The 18,413-nt window shown below is 42.1% G+C and overlaps 1 protein-coding gene across 1 annotated transcript in view; it reads right to left on the bottom strand.

The window, feature by feature from the left end:
• The window catches only part of KIAA0930 (KIAA0930 ortholog), a 40,367-nt gene that overhangs the window by 19,308 nt on the left and 2,646 nt on the right, over positions 1-18,413 (bottom strand). The window contains exon 2 of the mRNA XM_010188203.1: positions 14,014-14,162. Within this exon, the coding sequence (XP_010186505.1) occupies positions 14,014-14,162 (149 nt within the window). The remainder of the gene's footprint in view (positions 1-14,013; positions 14,163-18,413) is intronic.

The following is an 18,413-nucleotide window of genomic DNA, read 5'->3' as shown; positions in this document are numbered from 1 at the left end:
CAGGAAAATACTCCTACTGTCTCCAGAATCAGCTGCAGTACAGAGACAGGTACAGGTCTGGTTCAAGGTATCAGGAAAAATCAGCAGAAGAAAAAGGTTTATTTCAGAAACTGGTCCATTTTCTACAAAAGCAGAATTATCCGCCAGCATGTGCTCACCAGTGCAGTTTTAAAAGCCCTCATCACACAGTGCATCCAACTGTTATGAAGCCTAGAGGCTTTCAACACTCGAAACATCTTTCTCACAATTACCTAAGTATTTCCTCTTATTAGTCTTCCCTGTAGCAAAAAGGTATAATTCCAAAATGGAATCTTAAATAGTAACCCAATTAAGTGGTCTTTCTGAATTCACTTACCAAAGAAGTTGTTGTCTTTCTCTCCCATGCTTCAGATCCACCCCTAAACGCAGTCCTAGTTTGTTCTGCCCTTTTCTTGTACACTATCAGTCACTTGTTTTACTTCCTCCCACTTTAACAACCTGTTTTCAGCACTAAGGTACCTTTACATAAACGGTATAACCCAGATGGACGTTAACAGAGCAAATTGGTGTTACCACCAGCATAGCATACCTCTGTGTTTCACAGGCTGCAGGCAGCCACACTAACACACATACCTCATCCAGACCCCCTCTGCAGAGTTGTTGGCTCCCCACTATTCAGGGCACCACATGAACCTCTCCATGCAGGTGCAATACTCAGCTGCTTTCTTATCAGCCTTGCATATAATTAATATATATTATACTTCGCACAGAACGAAGCACTTAGTTATAAATTTGGACTGTTAAATATTATTACATTTTTACCAGTATAAACAATCATGATGAAAATTTTCTTTTATGGGAATGAAAGATGCCTTTAAAAAAATTAGAGAAAATATTTAAAGTGCAAGAAAGAAGTGGTGCTAAATACTAGCAATAAGCAATCTCAGGCCAAAAAAAAACCAACCACCAAAACTATTAACTGCAATGTTAATTTAAGTTCTAGATATTGCCAAACTGGGCAGAACATTAAATACCCTTTTCTTTCCAGATCCTTTGAACACATCCATTACAAATAACATGAAAGATTTCATATAGCATCGGTAGTGCTTCTATAGCAAGACAGTTTATGGATGCGAAAGAGAGAGAACTTGTAACTACAGCAGATTTTTATTAGAACCAACTGGTTGGATGGCAAGAACAAACTTTGGGGCGTAAGGAGTCATCTTTGGCTCCTTTAAACACAAAAAACTAACCTATTTTTCCTCAACTTACGCAAAGACATCAGTTCTCACTCTCAAACCTCAGCTCTCCAGTAACCTGAAAGTTCATTACCTTCAATGGCTTCTCAAAACCCAATAGACTTGAGGACTCCTGCATCATCTCCATGACTAATGACATCAAGGCTATCCTTGATACATTTTGGAGGCAGCAATCAAGCTGTGATAAACTACTGGAACATGTAGAAGAGCCCTAAAAAAGGCATTAAGAGAAAAATCCAGGTCTTCTGATAGAAGTGGACCTCCATTGGAATGCAAAGGATAAAGGGCATTTACTTTCTATGTTTCACTTTCATTGTAGCTCTGAAACACTTCAAAGCCCAGTAGGCTTGGTCCTAACAATGTTAACTGAAAGAAAAAAAATACATGCGCACCCTCTTATAACTTTCAGAATATTATTTAATTTAAAGATGTAGCAAATCTAAGTTTTGAATCAGCCTCACAAATGATTCAAGCTAATTTAATACACTGGTGATGGGAAAAGGAAGGATTATATTGATTTCTGCATGGGGGGGGGGGGGGGATTAAAAAAAAAAAATAAAAATCAATAAGCCCTATGGCCCTGATTTAACGCAAAGCACTCCAGCCTGGTCTGAACATTTTATGGTATTTTTACCAGCAGATGTCAGGTCTGAGATTAGCAGATATTAGAAGGTAGATTCAGTCTGAGCCAAAGCTACCAGAAAAAGAGGGTTTGTGTGCAGTGATTCCTGTTCATCTTGCTCATGGGGAGGGGGTGGAGGCAATTCATTAAAAAAAAGAAATGTGGAAAATAAGACTGCTCCCCGAAACCCAGCTGCACCACAGATCTGTGTGAGAAATGCTGAAGACTTTGCAATGCCTCTGGCTTCAGCACCTCCTCCAGCTCATCAGAGCAAGGCTGGCTGCACAAAGACTCACCTACCAAAACGTGTCCAAACCTTCCCTACAGCACACAGCTGCCCTTATAGCAGCACTCGCTTCTTTGGGCAAAAACCTCCCTACTGCTGAGACACAGGTCACTCTTTACTTCTTCGCCTATGTACTAGAACATACCAACAACTTGATGCAATTCAGAAGGAAAAGAGTATCCCAGGAGCTGCCAGGACTCCCTGGCACGGAAGCAGGGCATTTTTTCAGAACAGGAAATCACCACAAATGGCATGGAGGTCACTACTCTAATTTCTGAAGACTCTAGCCTCGCATGTACTTAGCAAGCTGGGAGAAGTCGCAATAACACAGGCTTGTAGACAAAGCTGTGTTTTTGTGTTTTGTAACAGGCTGCCAAACAGCATTGTAGAATATACACCTGATAAGACAACATGAACTGATCTGACCAAGTCACCCATGAATATCCATCTGCTCACTCATCCACTTGGCATTGACAGACCTGTCTCTATTAAATGGGAAGAAAACCAAACTAGTCTGGTGTTTTCTGGAGCATGCGGAGAAGCCCTATGGGAAGGGTGCATCCCCAGTCCTGTCACATAGGGAAGCTGCAGAAGGGACAATGACATTGACAACAGATTATGTAATAAGGCTTGCCTAGAGTATTTGTATCGAAGATAATATTTAAAGGAGGACAACTGTATTTAACAATGCAACAATGTACTAAAATGAAAGACTCTTTGAGATGTCATACAGAGCCTTCTTCTTAGGATTATCGCTACTCTAATTCTCAGTGGCAGTAACTGTAGAGGACAACAAGAGGAAAGTCCTCCAAAACAAAATTCCAATTCCCTTTTCCCAGATACTATTAATTATTTAGAAGTTGCACCTGATCCTCCTGGAACATACTCTGGAGCCCTCATAAAGGCAGCATAATGTCCAGTAGCTATGGCAACTCGACACCCACCTTAGCTATAAAGCTGAAACAAAGCCCACTGCAATAAAGCGACTGTAAACTGTTCTGTGCAAGAGGCTAAGTTTGGCTACAGAGAAAAGAATCCATTTTCTAAAAATTTGCTTTGAAATTAATTACTTACAATTCTCTCTCCTCAACCACTTTGATATAATCAAAAGCCAAATCAACATAAAGAGCAGTAAGTTATCTAAAAAGCTGACTAAGCTGGCACTAGAAAGTGTCTCTGTAACAGCAAGAAGACAGCTCATACTTGAGTGTGTTGCAGAGGTTCCTCCAAAGGTCCATATGGGACAAGCTGCATGCCCAACAGCAGTTGCTGATCTCTTCCATGAAGCAATTACCCAGGAGTTATTACTAGAATATGATATTAACAGGATGCCAATGCCTATTCACAGCTTTGGGCTCCCTCTTCAATTTGTTGGCATGAGAAATGCTGGGTGACTCTAATTTCTGCTACTCATTCATAATCTGCAGGCTGGAGAAACTTTGCAGCCCACATTATCCAAAAGGCAGCATTTTTGCCCTACCTCTGCCAACACCATGCTGACATTTAGCTTCAACATTCAACTTGGAGGACTTACTGCAACTGCAGTAGACAAGGACATGGGAGGGTGTCTGCAGGTAGAGTAGGAGCCTTGGAGAATGGCAGTGGACGATTCTCTTTCTTCATCCAAGTTGCAGGACAGCTGATGACACACAGAACTTGTTGCTGCAATAGACATTATTCATACTCCAACCCATAATGGTCAGGAACAGGGGGTTCACAGGTGGCTACCAGCAAACATGCTTTTTAAATTCACTGTTTTGTCACACCTATCCACAAATTCAAAATTCAAGCCAAAATCATCCAGACAAGGTTGCAAGAATAGCTCCAATATTTCCTATCCTGAAGAAGCCATGTTTAAATAAGTTTAAATAGCTTAAATAAGCAGCTGAACTTGTAAAATGTCTTCTCCCTTTGCGTCCTCTTTCTCACATCTCTTGTGTGTATTCAGGACTTCACAACAGCAACAATCACTTCGTGTGAATGTGGGATTACCAGACAGATGTCATCTTAGAGCAAACTGGCTATATACACAAAAAGCTGTAGGGTTATTGATGTAATGGTCAATATAAGGAGGTAAAAAATTACATTTGGTTTAAGAAAATGGGACTTACACAACTTAGTTCCATCCCACTCCCATCCATCTTTCAAATGCATTGGCCAACTTCAGACAAACCTTACAGAGGTCTCATGGATTGTACTATTGTGACAATTGACAGTCAGACACCTTCACGTTACTACCAATACTGAAGAGGGGCCAGGAAAGCTCAGACTTCTACTCAGATGCCATCTGCCATGAACCACACACAGCACCAGCGACTTTCTGACTTGGTAGTGACCAAAAAGACAGAAAAGGACTACACAGGTTAAGAGGCATGGGACATTGCTGGAGGGACACTGGGGACAGAGCTGGGAGGTGAGCTGGAATGTGGAAGGGCACAGGGAACATTGCAGGAATGGAGTCACAGCAAGTGAGAAAAGCAGCAAGATTAGTCAAAGGGGATTTTTACAAGAGATCACATAATTATAGGCCTGACTATATTAGTCTGTAACTCAGTTTAATTTACTCTCTGTATTTAATGGGAATGAAATTCTTATCCACTGAAGTGAATAGCTAAATTCTCAGTACCTTCAGAGAAGCTGGGATTTCACCTCAAGATTTTTCCAAGCATTTGTAACATATACACACAAGCCTCAAGGTAAATTTGACATTTGCGTGTCTGCAATAGTTTAGATTGAAATGCTTAAAAAACAGGTAAACCACTGTAACTATGATCAGATTCCAAAGAGGAATAATTACGAGTAACATTCATTAACATGAAGGTTCATCAGAAAGGACCTTTTCTTTTGGACTAAAGTAATTTACTGGATTTATAGACCTACTTGCAGTTCTATCACTAAAAGCCACAGAGCTTGTAAGGTTTATTAGTCTTCATGTAAGAAATATATAAAGCAACAACAATGAATAGAAAGATGGTAATGAGTGCTGGGGAAGCTAAAAAGAAAATGTGATTGTATAAAATATTTCTATTTGGTACAGAAAGGGCAGTAAAAGATTGCATTATAAAAAATTAATTTCTATTTCGTTGTCATTTAAAGACACCACTTGCAATTATGAAACTGAACAGATATGTTAGGGGAAGACAGACATTACGAAGAGAATCATTAGCATGACTTGCTTGGTATGTACTATTATTTTTTTAATCCTGAGGATTAGTGTTAGTTAGGGAGGTTAAACAGGCAGTGACTTAACCATATTTGATAAGGTTCAGCATGATTCCCAGTCACTAAAGTTTGGCTTTTACCAGGCAAAGAGCTTGACGGATGCTTTCTTTCCATAGTGAGTTTAGGATTTTAAAGAGAGTTACATGACCAGGTTGACTGCTCTCCCTTCTACCCATCAAACAGGACTTAAATCCTTGAGGGAATAAGATGATCATGAACTAGATGGTTTGGGAACTTTTCCTTGGCTAACCAAGAGCTTTCAGGGAGAAAACCTCATATACTTGTGAAGGGAGAGCAGAGCAGGGCTTTGTTCAAGGAACAAGAAGATATGCCAAAATTCTCACCTTGCACCACTTCATGATACAATCCCCTAATACCTTCCATGGACAAATGTGCAGTAACGCTGAAAGGCTCAGGCTGGGGACAGAGGCGACTGTACCCACAGACCAGGTGACTCATCGGCTGTTCACTGAACAAGCGCAGTTGCAGACTAAGCTCGACAACAGCAAAATCAACTCATATGTAGCCTTTATTCCCTCCCATTTCTTTTCCTCTTGATACTCTGTTCTGCAAAGCTATTCCCACTACTCACATAGGTTTCAGTGCTGCTGTAATTCCTTCCAACCCAAATCTTTCTCCTGTCATCTATTGATCTGGTTGCAGATGACAGCTTAATGACATAAGACTGCCCAAAAGTCAGTACTTTAGTTTACCTTAGAGTGAGAAGTGCTCCGATTTGTGAAGTCCAGCCCCTGGAATTCAAGGTTAATTATGCTGCTTATCATCCCAACCCCTTTCAGCAAAGGTAAGGCATCACTGCAAGCATTCCCCAACTTTGATCTGCTGGCATCCTCTCTTTCCACCCAACTGTGCTTTTGAGGGGAGAACAGGCTTTGGTCTCTGACAAGGTCTGAACTGAACAGTAAACTTTAAGAAGTCAGACCCCATTTATCTCTAATGAGACAAGAATAAAAAGCATGCACGGCAATCTATAACATCAATTGGCAGCTAGAAACAGCAGCTTCCTCCCTCTTCAAAGACAGAAAACATCCTTCTGTAACCTTTGTGCTTCACCAATCTGTAGCGAAAAATACTGCTTGCCCCCCTCATTTGAGGGCACACGCCAAACACTACTTCTTTAGATTCTGCATTGCCATCAGATTGTGTCCAACAGCTTGATGTCCTTCTTAAACTGGGGGCCCCAGAGCTGGACATGTTCTCCAGGTGGGGTCTCATGAGAGCAGAGTAGAGAGACAGAATCACCTCCCTCACCCTGCTGGCAACACTTCTTTTGAGGGGGCTGCAAGTGCACATTGCTGGCTCATGTTGAGTTTTTCATCGGCCAACACCCCCAAGTCCTTCTCCTCAGGACTGCTCTCGAGCCATTCTCTGCCCAGCCTGTATCTGTGCTTGGGATTGCCTCGACACAGGTGCAGGACCTTGCACTTGGCCTTGTCAAACTTCATGAGGTTGGCACAGGCCCACCTCTCCAGCCTGTGCATGTCCCTCTGGATGGCAGCCCTTCCTTCCAGTGTGTCAACTGCATCATCCAACTTGGTGTCATCCGCAAACTTGCTGAGGGTGCACTCAATCCCACTGTCCATGTGGCTGACAAAGATGATAAACCGGTCCCAGTACCTATCCCTGAGGAAATGCCCCTTGTCACTGGTCTCCATTTGGGCATCTAGCCATTGACCACCACTCTCTGAAGAACAAGCAGATTATAAGATTGAGAAAAGGGACCCACAGAGTTAGAAGGTGACTTTAAACAACCATAATTTAAATTACTTATGTAAAAAGAAACCTAAAAGTTTAGTTCCATCTTTGTGATTCTAGCAATAGGTAGCTAGCTAGCTACTGTAATAGTTGACACACCGGCTCTTCCTTCACTGACGGCGGGTCTGTGTCTGCTTCAATACGGATAGTTGTTTCTGTAGCCTGGGACCAGGCAGTGCTGGTAAAGACAGAGGTGAAGAAGGTGTTGAGGATCTCTGCCTTTTCAGAGTTATTGGTGACTAGTTCACGTCCCCTGTTCAATAGTGGGCTAGTATTCTCCTTCTGTTTCTGCCTTCTGTTAATATATCTGAAGACTCCTTTCTTGAGGTTTCTGACATCTCTGGCCAATTTCAGTTCAAGCTGCACTTTTGCTTTCCTAACTGCATCCCTGCTTGCCCTGGCAATAATGCCTTTGTGACTTTCAACAGGTGATGCTCCACTCTTCCATCTCCGGTACATTTCCCTTTTCATTCTGAGCAGGCCCAGAAGCTCACAGTTAAGCCAAAGGGGTCTCTTGCTCTGCCTGCTACTCTTGCATATAGAGGGGATGAACTGGTTTTGTGCGTCTAGGAGAGTGTTCTTGTGAGAGCTGGGAGCTTTTCTAGCTTCTTCATCCTCCATATAAGCTTTCAACTGAGCCCTAAGCAAGCTGAAGTTTGCTTTCCTGAAGTCTAAACGTTTGTCTTGGAGCTAGCCATCTACTACTGCTCAGCAGTATCTCAAACTCCAGCACAGTTCTGGCATGAAGAAAGCTACTGCAACTGTGGCTAAGCAAGACAAGGCTAGGAGTTAAAACATGCTGAGCAGTATCAGCAAGGCAAGAAATCACTGTATTTGAGATACTGACAAAGCAATCCTAACTGCTAGCTGATACTTGCACTCTGAATTGCATCAGCTTTTATTCCCCAACTCAAACACTCCACAAATCTGCTAAATCAGCTTTCAACAATTGAAAGGGTAGATATACCTATGACTATTTAAGTACTATCAATTGTGTCCCCAGACCACAGAGTAACCAATAGTTTCAGATGTAACAGGTTGCTTAGTGTTACCTTATTCCTGTAATATTATTACTCAGCCTTTCTGAAGCCCCTGTTTAGAAAAGCACAACCTCCTGAAGCAACACTTCATGTGCTTCCTGCAGAATACAGGCAGCAAACCAATTGGAGGCACGCTACTTCAGTAACAAAGGCAGTGGAGACATGGGAGAAATAAGATTACAGAATATTAATAAACCACATTTCAAATCACATCTGTTGGATCTGGAAATGCACAAAGTGGGTTAGTGACCAGAAAACATGGTGGAAAAATCTGATGTGGTGGATAGACTAGACACTAAAGTCCTGATTACTACTATTACTACAGACTCTATAATGATATTCCAGAGCTTCAATTCAATTGCATATTAATTTCAACACTGAAAACCAGATATTTTCATACCTGTAACAAGCAAGCTGACACAATGTAACCTGTAGATCAAACACACTACGCTCTCTGCTGAATTAGCAGCCTGATGAGGCTTTCAGGGAGCTCCAAGCAGACACTTTTACTTTGTCCAGGGTATGAAGCCCGAGCAGGGCCCTTCTGTCCTTCAACCCCCCAGTGACTCAGATATGCTGCATCTGTGCTACTGAATTATTCATTACAGTTCTATCACATGGGGGAACTGGGTCTGGGCCTCTTTTCCTCCCAGTGAAGTTTCTCTCTGCTGTAGAGAACAGAACACCTTTTCTCAGCCACATGACTCAGAGCTGCCATGTTCCAGTGCAACTCGTATTATATTCGCTTCTGATCCTGGCTTTCTTGTCACCCAATTTGACTGCTTAAGGAGAGTTCTTCAGAGACTGGAAGCACTAAAAAGCAGTTCATTAAAAAAGCCCCTGCAGCCCACACACCCTTCCCGAGTCAGGAGTTTACCGACTGTGACACTGTGAGGATGTTTCAGCTACACGCTCGCTTTGTCTCAGACACAAATTTACTCTGGAAATAGGACAGATTATGAAAGCATCTCCACCCTGAATGCTCATTAGGCTGCCAAGGTTCATCACGAGCCATATTCCAGGCCAGATCTAGCTCTGTGTGGGAAAGATGTTCTTGTCACACCTGGGGCAGTATCCTTCTCTTTGCTTTTGTCAAGCAGTCTGGCACAGCACTCATCAGAAATGGAAGCAGCCTTGCAAAAGATGCACCATGAACAGAGGCTACCAAGTAGCAGCTCCTCTATGTTAATGTATTTAGACAAACAAACATCAGGAAAATAGCATGAGAAAGCACAGGAATTTCCGAGAAGGACAGTTGTAAAAGAAAAAACAAATCTTTGCATTTCAGATGTTGAGCTTCTTACCAAAAATCATAGTATCAATCTGATAACACAAGTGCTTTCAAAATGAGAGCGCTGTATTGACGCTATCCTCTTCTGCAGAAGTTACCGTTCCTACTCACTGTAACACCTCCACGAACTTTCTACAGTGGGAGCGTTGAGGCAGAACAGCCGTCTCTCTGTACTGACTTGCACACGTTGCAATTGTTGTTTATTCCCATGTACTATCCTTGTACAGGGAGAGAATTATTTGGCAAAAAAGATGCATTTTTTTGCCATTTGTTTCTCTGTTGCATTCAGATGGTGATGTGAAACTGCAGTGAAGTATACCAAACAGCTCTTCTGGAGATATCCTGTTTGCTTACAACATGCAAAACAACAACAAAACCAAAACAAAAAACTGCTCTGAAAGGTACAAAGAGAGACAGTAATGTAAGATTGTTAAAATTTTCATTTCTGCTAGATGCTGAGTTCAGATTGTCAAATCTTCCAGCCAGACAGATGGTGACAGTGGATTAGAGATTCAGCTACAAAAATCCTGTGATTTTCAGTGGGAGTCATGTGCCTAAAGTTATTTAGCTTTGGAAACTAACTGGTCTCCCACCACAGCCAGTATTTGTTGTGTCACAGGTCCAGAGGCACATAAACATGTAAACCATGGCTCCTGTTCAGTTCTGTTTCTGAAGCTGCAGCCACAACATCAGTAGCTTAAGCTTTTTGAAGACTTAACAGCCTGAATGACTACCCCATGCATTTTACAGCAACTCTACTCCTCCCTATTTATAGGATGCTAAAGAAAACAGGACCTACTCCAAATTTCAGGCAAGCTCAGAACACACACTGTGTCTTAAATATATCTCTCCTTTTGCTTTACCCTATAAATACAGCGCCATTTTCAGGTGACAAAGCATGATGCAAGGCCAAAGGGGTTAACAAAGCCTAGCTCTGCTGGTACATCACAGAGATTTTACCTTAGTTTCCCTACTCAGGAAACACACACCATACTGGCATCATCTGTAGTCCCACGAGAAAGGAAAGCTTCTCTCCACAGAAAGATTAGAAGCTTGTAGCTGTAACAAAGCATAATCCTTTATAAACGCCTTTTGCACTAGAGAGAGCCAGAGATATTAAATCTTGATCTAAAACCATTTTATTCAGAATCCCAAGTCTAACCACTCTAACTTTCTAAAGCTGTAGGTTTTGGCAACGTACAGGACCCTTTGCAAGTGAAGATCAGGGCTTACATTACATTTCGCAGTAGCGAAAGGGTTTCTTGAACCTTGACTTAACAGTGCATAAAGGGCAACAAGTCAAAGGGACTCCACCTTAAAGCCTACTAAATCCCTTAGCCTTGAGAAGAGCTATGCTCCACAGTGCCCTGCCTATGCAGACCCTGACAGATGGGGTCTGTGGTTCTGCTTAAAGACACTAAGAGAAGTATCTTCAAAACTTGGCAAAAAAACCTGCAGTGTGATAGTGACATGCCAAGGAAACACGGAGTTGAATGCACCTCTCTGGGATCCAAGAGTCTGTGTAATAGACATAGCCTAGAATTCGATAAGGCAGTTCTGCCCTGGCATAGACCATATTATGAGCTTAATCGCTGTTTCACCTACACATGTGCAATTTAGAAACTGGTGGAGCAGAAAAGAGAAGCAAATGAAAAGTCACCCAGACCAGGGGTTCTACAAAGCAGGCCATTTAAAATGACTTTAAAATGAAATTTAAGATGGTAGAGAAGTTTATCATCATCACCTACTCATACACCAAATTGTGCGATTTATTATTTCAAGCAGTTGTGACTGAGCTGCATTCAAAGCCCTTCTCATTCAGTCTTTAAATTGAGCAGAACTTCTAATCTTGATCTTATCAGTTTTTTCCTGTTTATCCTCTATTACACTTCAACTTAAAATCAAATGCTATTGCTGACACTTTTCAAAACCAGTAAGCACAGAAAAAACCCCACAAGCAGGAACAACTTTTAATCATGCAGAACAGCCATAAAAACCTGAAAGCCATTTGCTAAATCGACACTTGTTCTAGCTGTCATGAATCACCGCACCATGGCATGCAAATGATGGGAACATGCTGCATGAGCTTGCCACCTCAGAAAACAAGCACTACCATTGTCAGCATTCACACAGTCCCTCCCCGCTCAATCCGGTTTTGTTGTCGCTGCCGTCAGTCCTATGGGAGATTACTGGGCTCAGAGCTGCACAGATCTCTTCATAAACGTAAACGAATGCTCTGAGAGGGGACGACGATTCACCTCACACATCTCTAACCATATTTTTCAGTCACAACCTGCAACAGCCAGGCAAATGCAGAGCAAATACAGAGTGTCTATGGAAGAACTGCAATGAACTTGCTTCACCATATACCCAAGCTACAAAGAGACACTACTTCTATGGTTACCCAAGAGTCAATTTCTGCATGGCCCATGGAGAAATCACCACCAGACCATTCAGCACAGCCTGGGTACAAGGCAGGACCCAACAGTACAACTTCGGTTCTAGCCCTTCATTGTCCCAAGCAACTCTGAACTCCCCTTCATCTGCCTTTTCAGTCTACCTCTGGGGATGTAAATGAGAGCACACAGTTCTGTGGGTAGCAGGGATGTTTCAAGTTCTATTCAGTTTCTATGAATATCAGTCTCTAGCTCTTTCCACTTTTAATGATATGACTTTGATATTTTGACATCTATCTTTCAAGAAAAGAATGGCCAAAACTACACAGAAAACTAAAAACTTGTCAAGTCCCAATTCAAAGAGTAGGGGTAGTTGCTCGGTGTCTCACTGCACAGGACAGGCTCAAAAATGAGATACAAGAGGAGCTGGAACTGCAAAGCAGTCACCTAAAATCAATCAGGAGGAGAGCTGCACAGATAACAAAGAACTACCCAACTCTGAAGCTTCACAAAACATCTGAAGTACTTCAGAGTCCCAGGAAAGGTTCATTTCTCAGAAGCCAAGCAAAACACAAACACTCAAGAGGGAGTTATAAAACGCTGTGTGTGCTATAAGGCACACTCTCCATCTTAGTTGTTACGGAAAACAATTCACTAATGCCGATTTTGTAATAACTACCACTTAGGAAACCACCTCACAAATAAAAATTATTTATGATGCTTTTAGGAAGCTTAAATAAAGCTCTGAGAGCAAATGCAAGGGTTCATTTCACTGTCTCCTCTCCATGAGAGGTTCAAACACTTTAAACTGATGAGTAAGTTAAATGGAGATTGATCAGGGGTCTGTGAATGAATTGAAGCGACCAGGCTTCCTCTGAGGTTCACCTTCCTTGTTGGGAAGGACAAGAGGTTAAACAACCCATGCTTTTATTAGGTTAAACAAAGCCACAGTACTGTTTGATGTGAAACAGGAATGCATTTATAGTTATTTAAACAATCATTAGGATGAAAGTTCCTCAAAAAAACCTTAAAGCTCCAAGTACACTGGCCAAAGACTACTAAACCACTAATCTGACAAAGAACAGTATTTTGCCATCTTCTCCTCAAGTGGTTGTCAGGGTGGAAGTTAGTAGAGCCGGGGGAAGAGAGAAGATAATTTCCTTATCTCCAACAAAAACATGGGAAAATCTTCTGGGACCCTTTTCTCAAGGGAGTTGACAACTATGGTTCTTTGTGTCACCACATTTGAACCCAGAGAGCTCTGGTATACCTGGTTAAAAACACTTGCATACACCATGCACATATATCTGTGATTCAACAACAGTGTAAATTATTTACATATGTCAGGAAGTTAATTCCAGTCTTCTCTTCCTCTATGTATCTTCCTGCTTTTGATCCTCTGCACCCTTCTACTTAATTCCTAATAATAAACCCATCATTTCTCTTGCTTCTGTTCCCCCCAACTAAGATAAACACTGCCATGAAATGCTGGGAAGTTTCTCATATCTCTAATGGGAAAAGACCCATGCTGCTGCACTAGGCTACCTGATTATATATTTCAAAGAAACAGTACTTCTACAGGAGAGTGTGTTCTCTTAAAAGTAGATTATGAGAATGCAGTTGTTTCTCCACTGTTTGTCACTATTTTATCCCAGCTCCAGACAGCTGCATTGTACACTGCTACTCAGTACTCAATAGGTGGTCACTCCTGATATTCTGGTATTTCAGGAAGGGTTCTTCTAGATGTACCAGAGAGACTACCTTCCTCCTCTTTTATTCCTCCCTTTCTAGAGATTTAAACTACCAATTTATAACCTATCATTATTGAAAAGCCAAACAAAAATCAGCATGGATGTTCTCCCTTTCCCCTTAAACGCAGGCTGACCAACATAGAAAGCTTCCCAAAAAAGCATGCAAACTTGCTGATCTCCACAATTCTGTGACAGTGAAGCTCACTTAACACTGCTGCTGATACTCACTGTGTTAACCCACAGTATTTCACTATGGGCCAGTTTTTCATAACTTCTCGTGGTGGGCAGAGCTGGAGATTCCTTGATCGGTAGTTCAGAAGTGTCAGGTACTCCAGAACGCCAAATCCCACGTTACCTTAAATTTTCCAGGTTAAAACATATCACTACTCACCTTTTTCCCCTCTGCACTATCACTACTGGCATAGGACAGTTTTCGACGGACATAGAAGAGCATGTCGTCTTGCCGGGGGGCCCATTTCTCCATAAAATATGTTGAAAACATCCAAGTCCAGAATACAATACGGTCATCTTTGAAACACCCTAAGAGGCAGAAAAGAAAGGAGAAAAAGGAGTTGTGGAATTAGCACATCACATTTGATTGTGCTTAAAATGACACTTGAAGTCTTTGCTACATGTGGCACAGTCGAGCCCAGCTGTAGCAGAAATACTCTTGTACAGCTCAAAGTTTTTCTAGAGTGTATAACATAGCTGCCACTCAGCACAAACCCACTGCCTGTCTTTGCCCATCGTTGACCAAAACCACCTTCCAGAAACCCATCTGGTATCCAGGACAACAAACATAGATCAAGGCCCATGAGTATACCCTGGCTATGCCTGTGTTGTGGAGAAGGACAGGACCAGCGCACTGAGCGAGAATACATCAAAGAAGCACTCAAGGAGTAATTTCAAAGGCATGCAGGGCCAATACATGCTCCCGTTAATGACAAGAAGCTATCAGCTGCCAACAGGTTTATTATATGCTCTCAGAAGTATAGCCAATCTTTCAGAAACAAGCAGCTGATACCTTCCGTAAATTGATACACAGGAACAAGAACATACCCACGCAGGAGAAACTGTCATTCACCCTCTCTCCATCAAGGAACAAAATCCAGCACTTCCTCAAAGAAACGAGGAGTTTGGAAGTCCTGAATCTCAATTAAACTAGAAAAAGTAGGGGGAGAAGGAGAAAAATGGGAAGAGGAAGATGCAACAAAGTCTTGTTCAAGGAGACAGACAAATTACATCAGCATCAGCAACCGCATGGCAGTTGGCGTTTCACCAGGAAAAGGAGGCACAGTAGAGGTGACATCACATTTTGTGAAACTCTTCAAAGCACTTCACCATAATAAAACAGCAAAAGGTGCTGCATCTCTTCTGTGCTGTAAAGCTTGCACACTGTTGAAGACCAAATGTACGCAGAGAAGAAGAGAAGTCTGTGCCTGGTGACAAGGGGGCTGAATTTCTCCTCAGTCCTACAGGAAGCTCCTTGATGGAGTAATTGCCTCCCCTCCCCGAAGCCCTACTGAGAGAACTGTGGCTGTTAGCCACAGTCTAGCTGTTGTAAAACCTGTGAAGCGAGAAACACTAAAAAAATGTATATTGCTGAAAAACAACAAAAACCTGAAGCAGATGATGGATGGTAGTGTTATGTACAAGACAGTGAGACAGGTGGGGGTTTGTGTGTGTACACACATGCAGCTGACAACCCAGCCTCCAGAACATCTATCCTTTACAGTGACTTATTCCCCTAAAAAACTATACATTGGCTCCCAGATTGGTACACACGTAGCTTCCCAGCCCTTGGCTACCATTCAGGTTGGTGTGATCCCCTCCCAGGGGTACACTGCATGCAGAAAATAGTTCTGCAGAGAGAAGAACCTTGCATGAGACAGAAGTGACATTTATTTACTGCGATGCCTGGATTAAGCTTTAGAAGATTTTCCAGCCGATTGCCAAGAAAGCTGACATATACTGTAACAATGAACATGATTTTTCTTAGGCACTGGTGGCTAACTTCAGGGCTTCATAAAGCAATAAATCAGTCTTTAAATTCACAAGTGTAACTCAGCACATTTTCCTACTTCATTGTGTGTGCAATATTTGCAAGCCAAATCTTTTTTCCAATCTTTAATCACTGTTGTGGGCAGGAGATTAGATTTGCAAATTTTTTCGCAGACAAATGGGTGATTGAAATCAAAGTCTTAGGTGTCTCCAACCAAACCAAAAAGTGATATTGAAAACTAAAATTAAATTCCACTGGACTGTGCACAGAACACATTAAACAACATCAAGTAAGATGGTATTTGAAAATATGTGCATAGTTGATTATATTAAAAAAGAATAAATGAAAAGGCTGAGAGAGAACAGAAAAAGGCCAATGTACTCAGTTCCCAGTGCAGGTTAATTCCAGGCCATGCTGCAATTGCTTTATTTGCATGGCTGCAGTGAAGTCATTACAATTACTTAAGGCAGCATAGAACAGTATGTGCAATCGTTAATAAAATCAGCAATGCACTTAAGTACTATCCAGTTTTTCCAGCAGAGAAAGGGAGTCAGGCACTGGAAAGATCATATACAGGATGCTGAGCATCTGCACCCCTTCCCTGGGGACAGGTGAACAGGACTGTGTGGCCAACAGCTGTACCTGAGAGCCTACCACAGAAGTGTGGATTCAAATGTGTTCAGACTCCCAAAACCAGGCTGAGAAAGAGCAGAGTTTCATCAGTCAGTATATTCATAGATAAAAACTAAGAAGAGAAAAAGAACTACCAAGGTTTAAGGATATACTGCTGACACGAGGATAAATGGCTCTAACTACCCATCAACACATATGTAGGCTGGAAATTCAAAGCCTCTTCCTTTGCATTCAAACCATGAGGTTCAGGAGCAGCCCCCTCTGTAGGGATAGCGAAGGCAAAAATCCCTACAGCTGTAAAGACAGTGCTCAGCTTGGTTGAGGACGTTCATGTGGTACTGGTGACAGCCGAGGACACCATGCCCCAGTCCCACCTCTATATTTACCCAGGAGTAGAAAACAGGGCATGCATTCATTGTGACTCATTAATGGTCTCAAAGAAACTTATTAAATCTTACAGTCTTTGAGTACCTGAATTCCCAGCGTTATAATTAAATGGGGAGGGAAGGGGGAAAGAAGATTGCCGTGAGTTCATCTTGAGTTCTAGGAAAATCAAAGTGGGGGGAACCAAAACCTACATTCTGTAAGAATCATCTCTGAAAAGTTCCAGAGTTCAGAAGTACACCACTTTGGTTTTGCTTCATAAATGAGTAAACAAAATAACCACAGCCAAGCCATTCCTAAATTTACATAAGGATGTTTTTCTATTGTGGAGCAGTATTTTTCTCTTATAAAGCAAAAATCATCAAATTATCTAACCTCAGCATTATAAACAAGGGTTAAGCCACTTTTAGATGCTAGCAGTACCTGCGAAAAGCTATGAAGCTGTCGTATGAGCTGCTTACACCACCAGATACATTTCACACAATAAAGCACAAGTTCTAATATGCTCTTACGAAGAGTTTATGAGTGGCTGTAACAAAGCATTAATACATGCAGGAGAATGGCAGAACGGGGCAAGGTACCAGGACTTTACGTGTGCTTCTACCCCTGCTGAGGGATGCAGGACAAATTGCATCAGTCTAAACAGAAAACCAAGGGAGAGAAGTGCTGCGGCAGCAAAGCTACTTCAGCACTGCAGCATAATGCAGGGGAAAAAAAAACCTGAAAACCCTTACAGCAATGTTGGATGGCCGTCAATTAAAAACCCAACCTGCAACAGATTAGATGTAAAATTGTCCTCCAAACTTCAGGGATACTTGCAGACATTGCTGTAATTAAAACCAGCCTGAGGATGTTCTAACTGTTCTGACTGCAGTGGCTAAAGGACTTTTCTTGAAGCCAAAAAGAGCCAAATCACTGCAACATAGCTGCTTTTATTAGATTTTAGTAGGAGCAGGAAGGATGGGAAATAGCACACAGAAGAATTAGCCTTTAAAATCTACTATTAAATAGCATTAACTTGGAAAGGAGACAAGAAAATTTGTAATTGTAATCCAGACTTCTTAAAACTTGAGAGAGGGAAAAAAGTCTCTTCCAATTTCAAGCCAGAAATTGTCAGATTCAATACATCCACTGGAGCTTGCCTTGAACTACTAGATCCCCAAAAGCACGGTGTACCCTTACAGTTATTTTGGTGGTTTACAGCATCTCACTGGAAGCCTTCCAGCTTTGCCAAGGAAAAACTTGGAAACTGCTTTTAAAATTGGTTTAGGTAATGGTTTTGAAACCATCAGGCTAACAGAGCCCAGCAGACAAAGTTATTCTTTTCAACTGGCACCAGTAATCACAAAGCCTTAATTTCTCAGCCTTTGCCACAGCATCCTGTTTGCAGGGCCACAGCTGCACTCAAGACAGTGGGGCTCAGAAAGCAGTTCTGTCCCCATTACATGCCACCCACCAAATAAGTGGACAGACAGACTCAGCTCACAGTTGGATTGCTATGACATTAACCCTATGCTATTACACTCAATACTGCTGCTTGCGCCGGGTCCTGCTCTTCAGTCGCAATAACCCCATGCAGCGCTACAGGCTTGGGGAGGAGTGGCTGGAAAGCTGCCAGGCAGAAAAGGACCTGGGGGTGTTGATCAACAGTTGGCTGAACATGAGCCACCAGAGTGCACAGGTGGCCAAGGCGGCCAACAGAATTCTGGAGTGTATCAGGAATAGTGTGGCCAGCAGGTGCAGGGAAGTGATTGTCCCCCTGTACTCAGCAC

The sequence above is a fragment of the Mesitornis unicolor genome, unplaced genomic scaffold (genome assembly GCF_000695765.1).
Source record: "Mesitornis unicolor isolate BGI_N332 unplaced genomic scaffold, ASM69576v1 scaffold8437, whole genome shotgun sequence".
Classification (NCBI taxonomy): Eukaryota; Metazoa; Chordata; class Aves; order Mesitornithiformes; family Mesitornithidae; genus Mesitornis; species Mesitornis unicolor.
The sequence above is the reverse complement of the archived record's forward strand: the minus strand, read 5'-3'. Positions and strand labels throughout refer to the sequence as shown.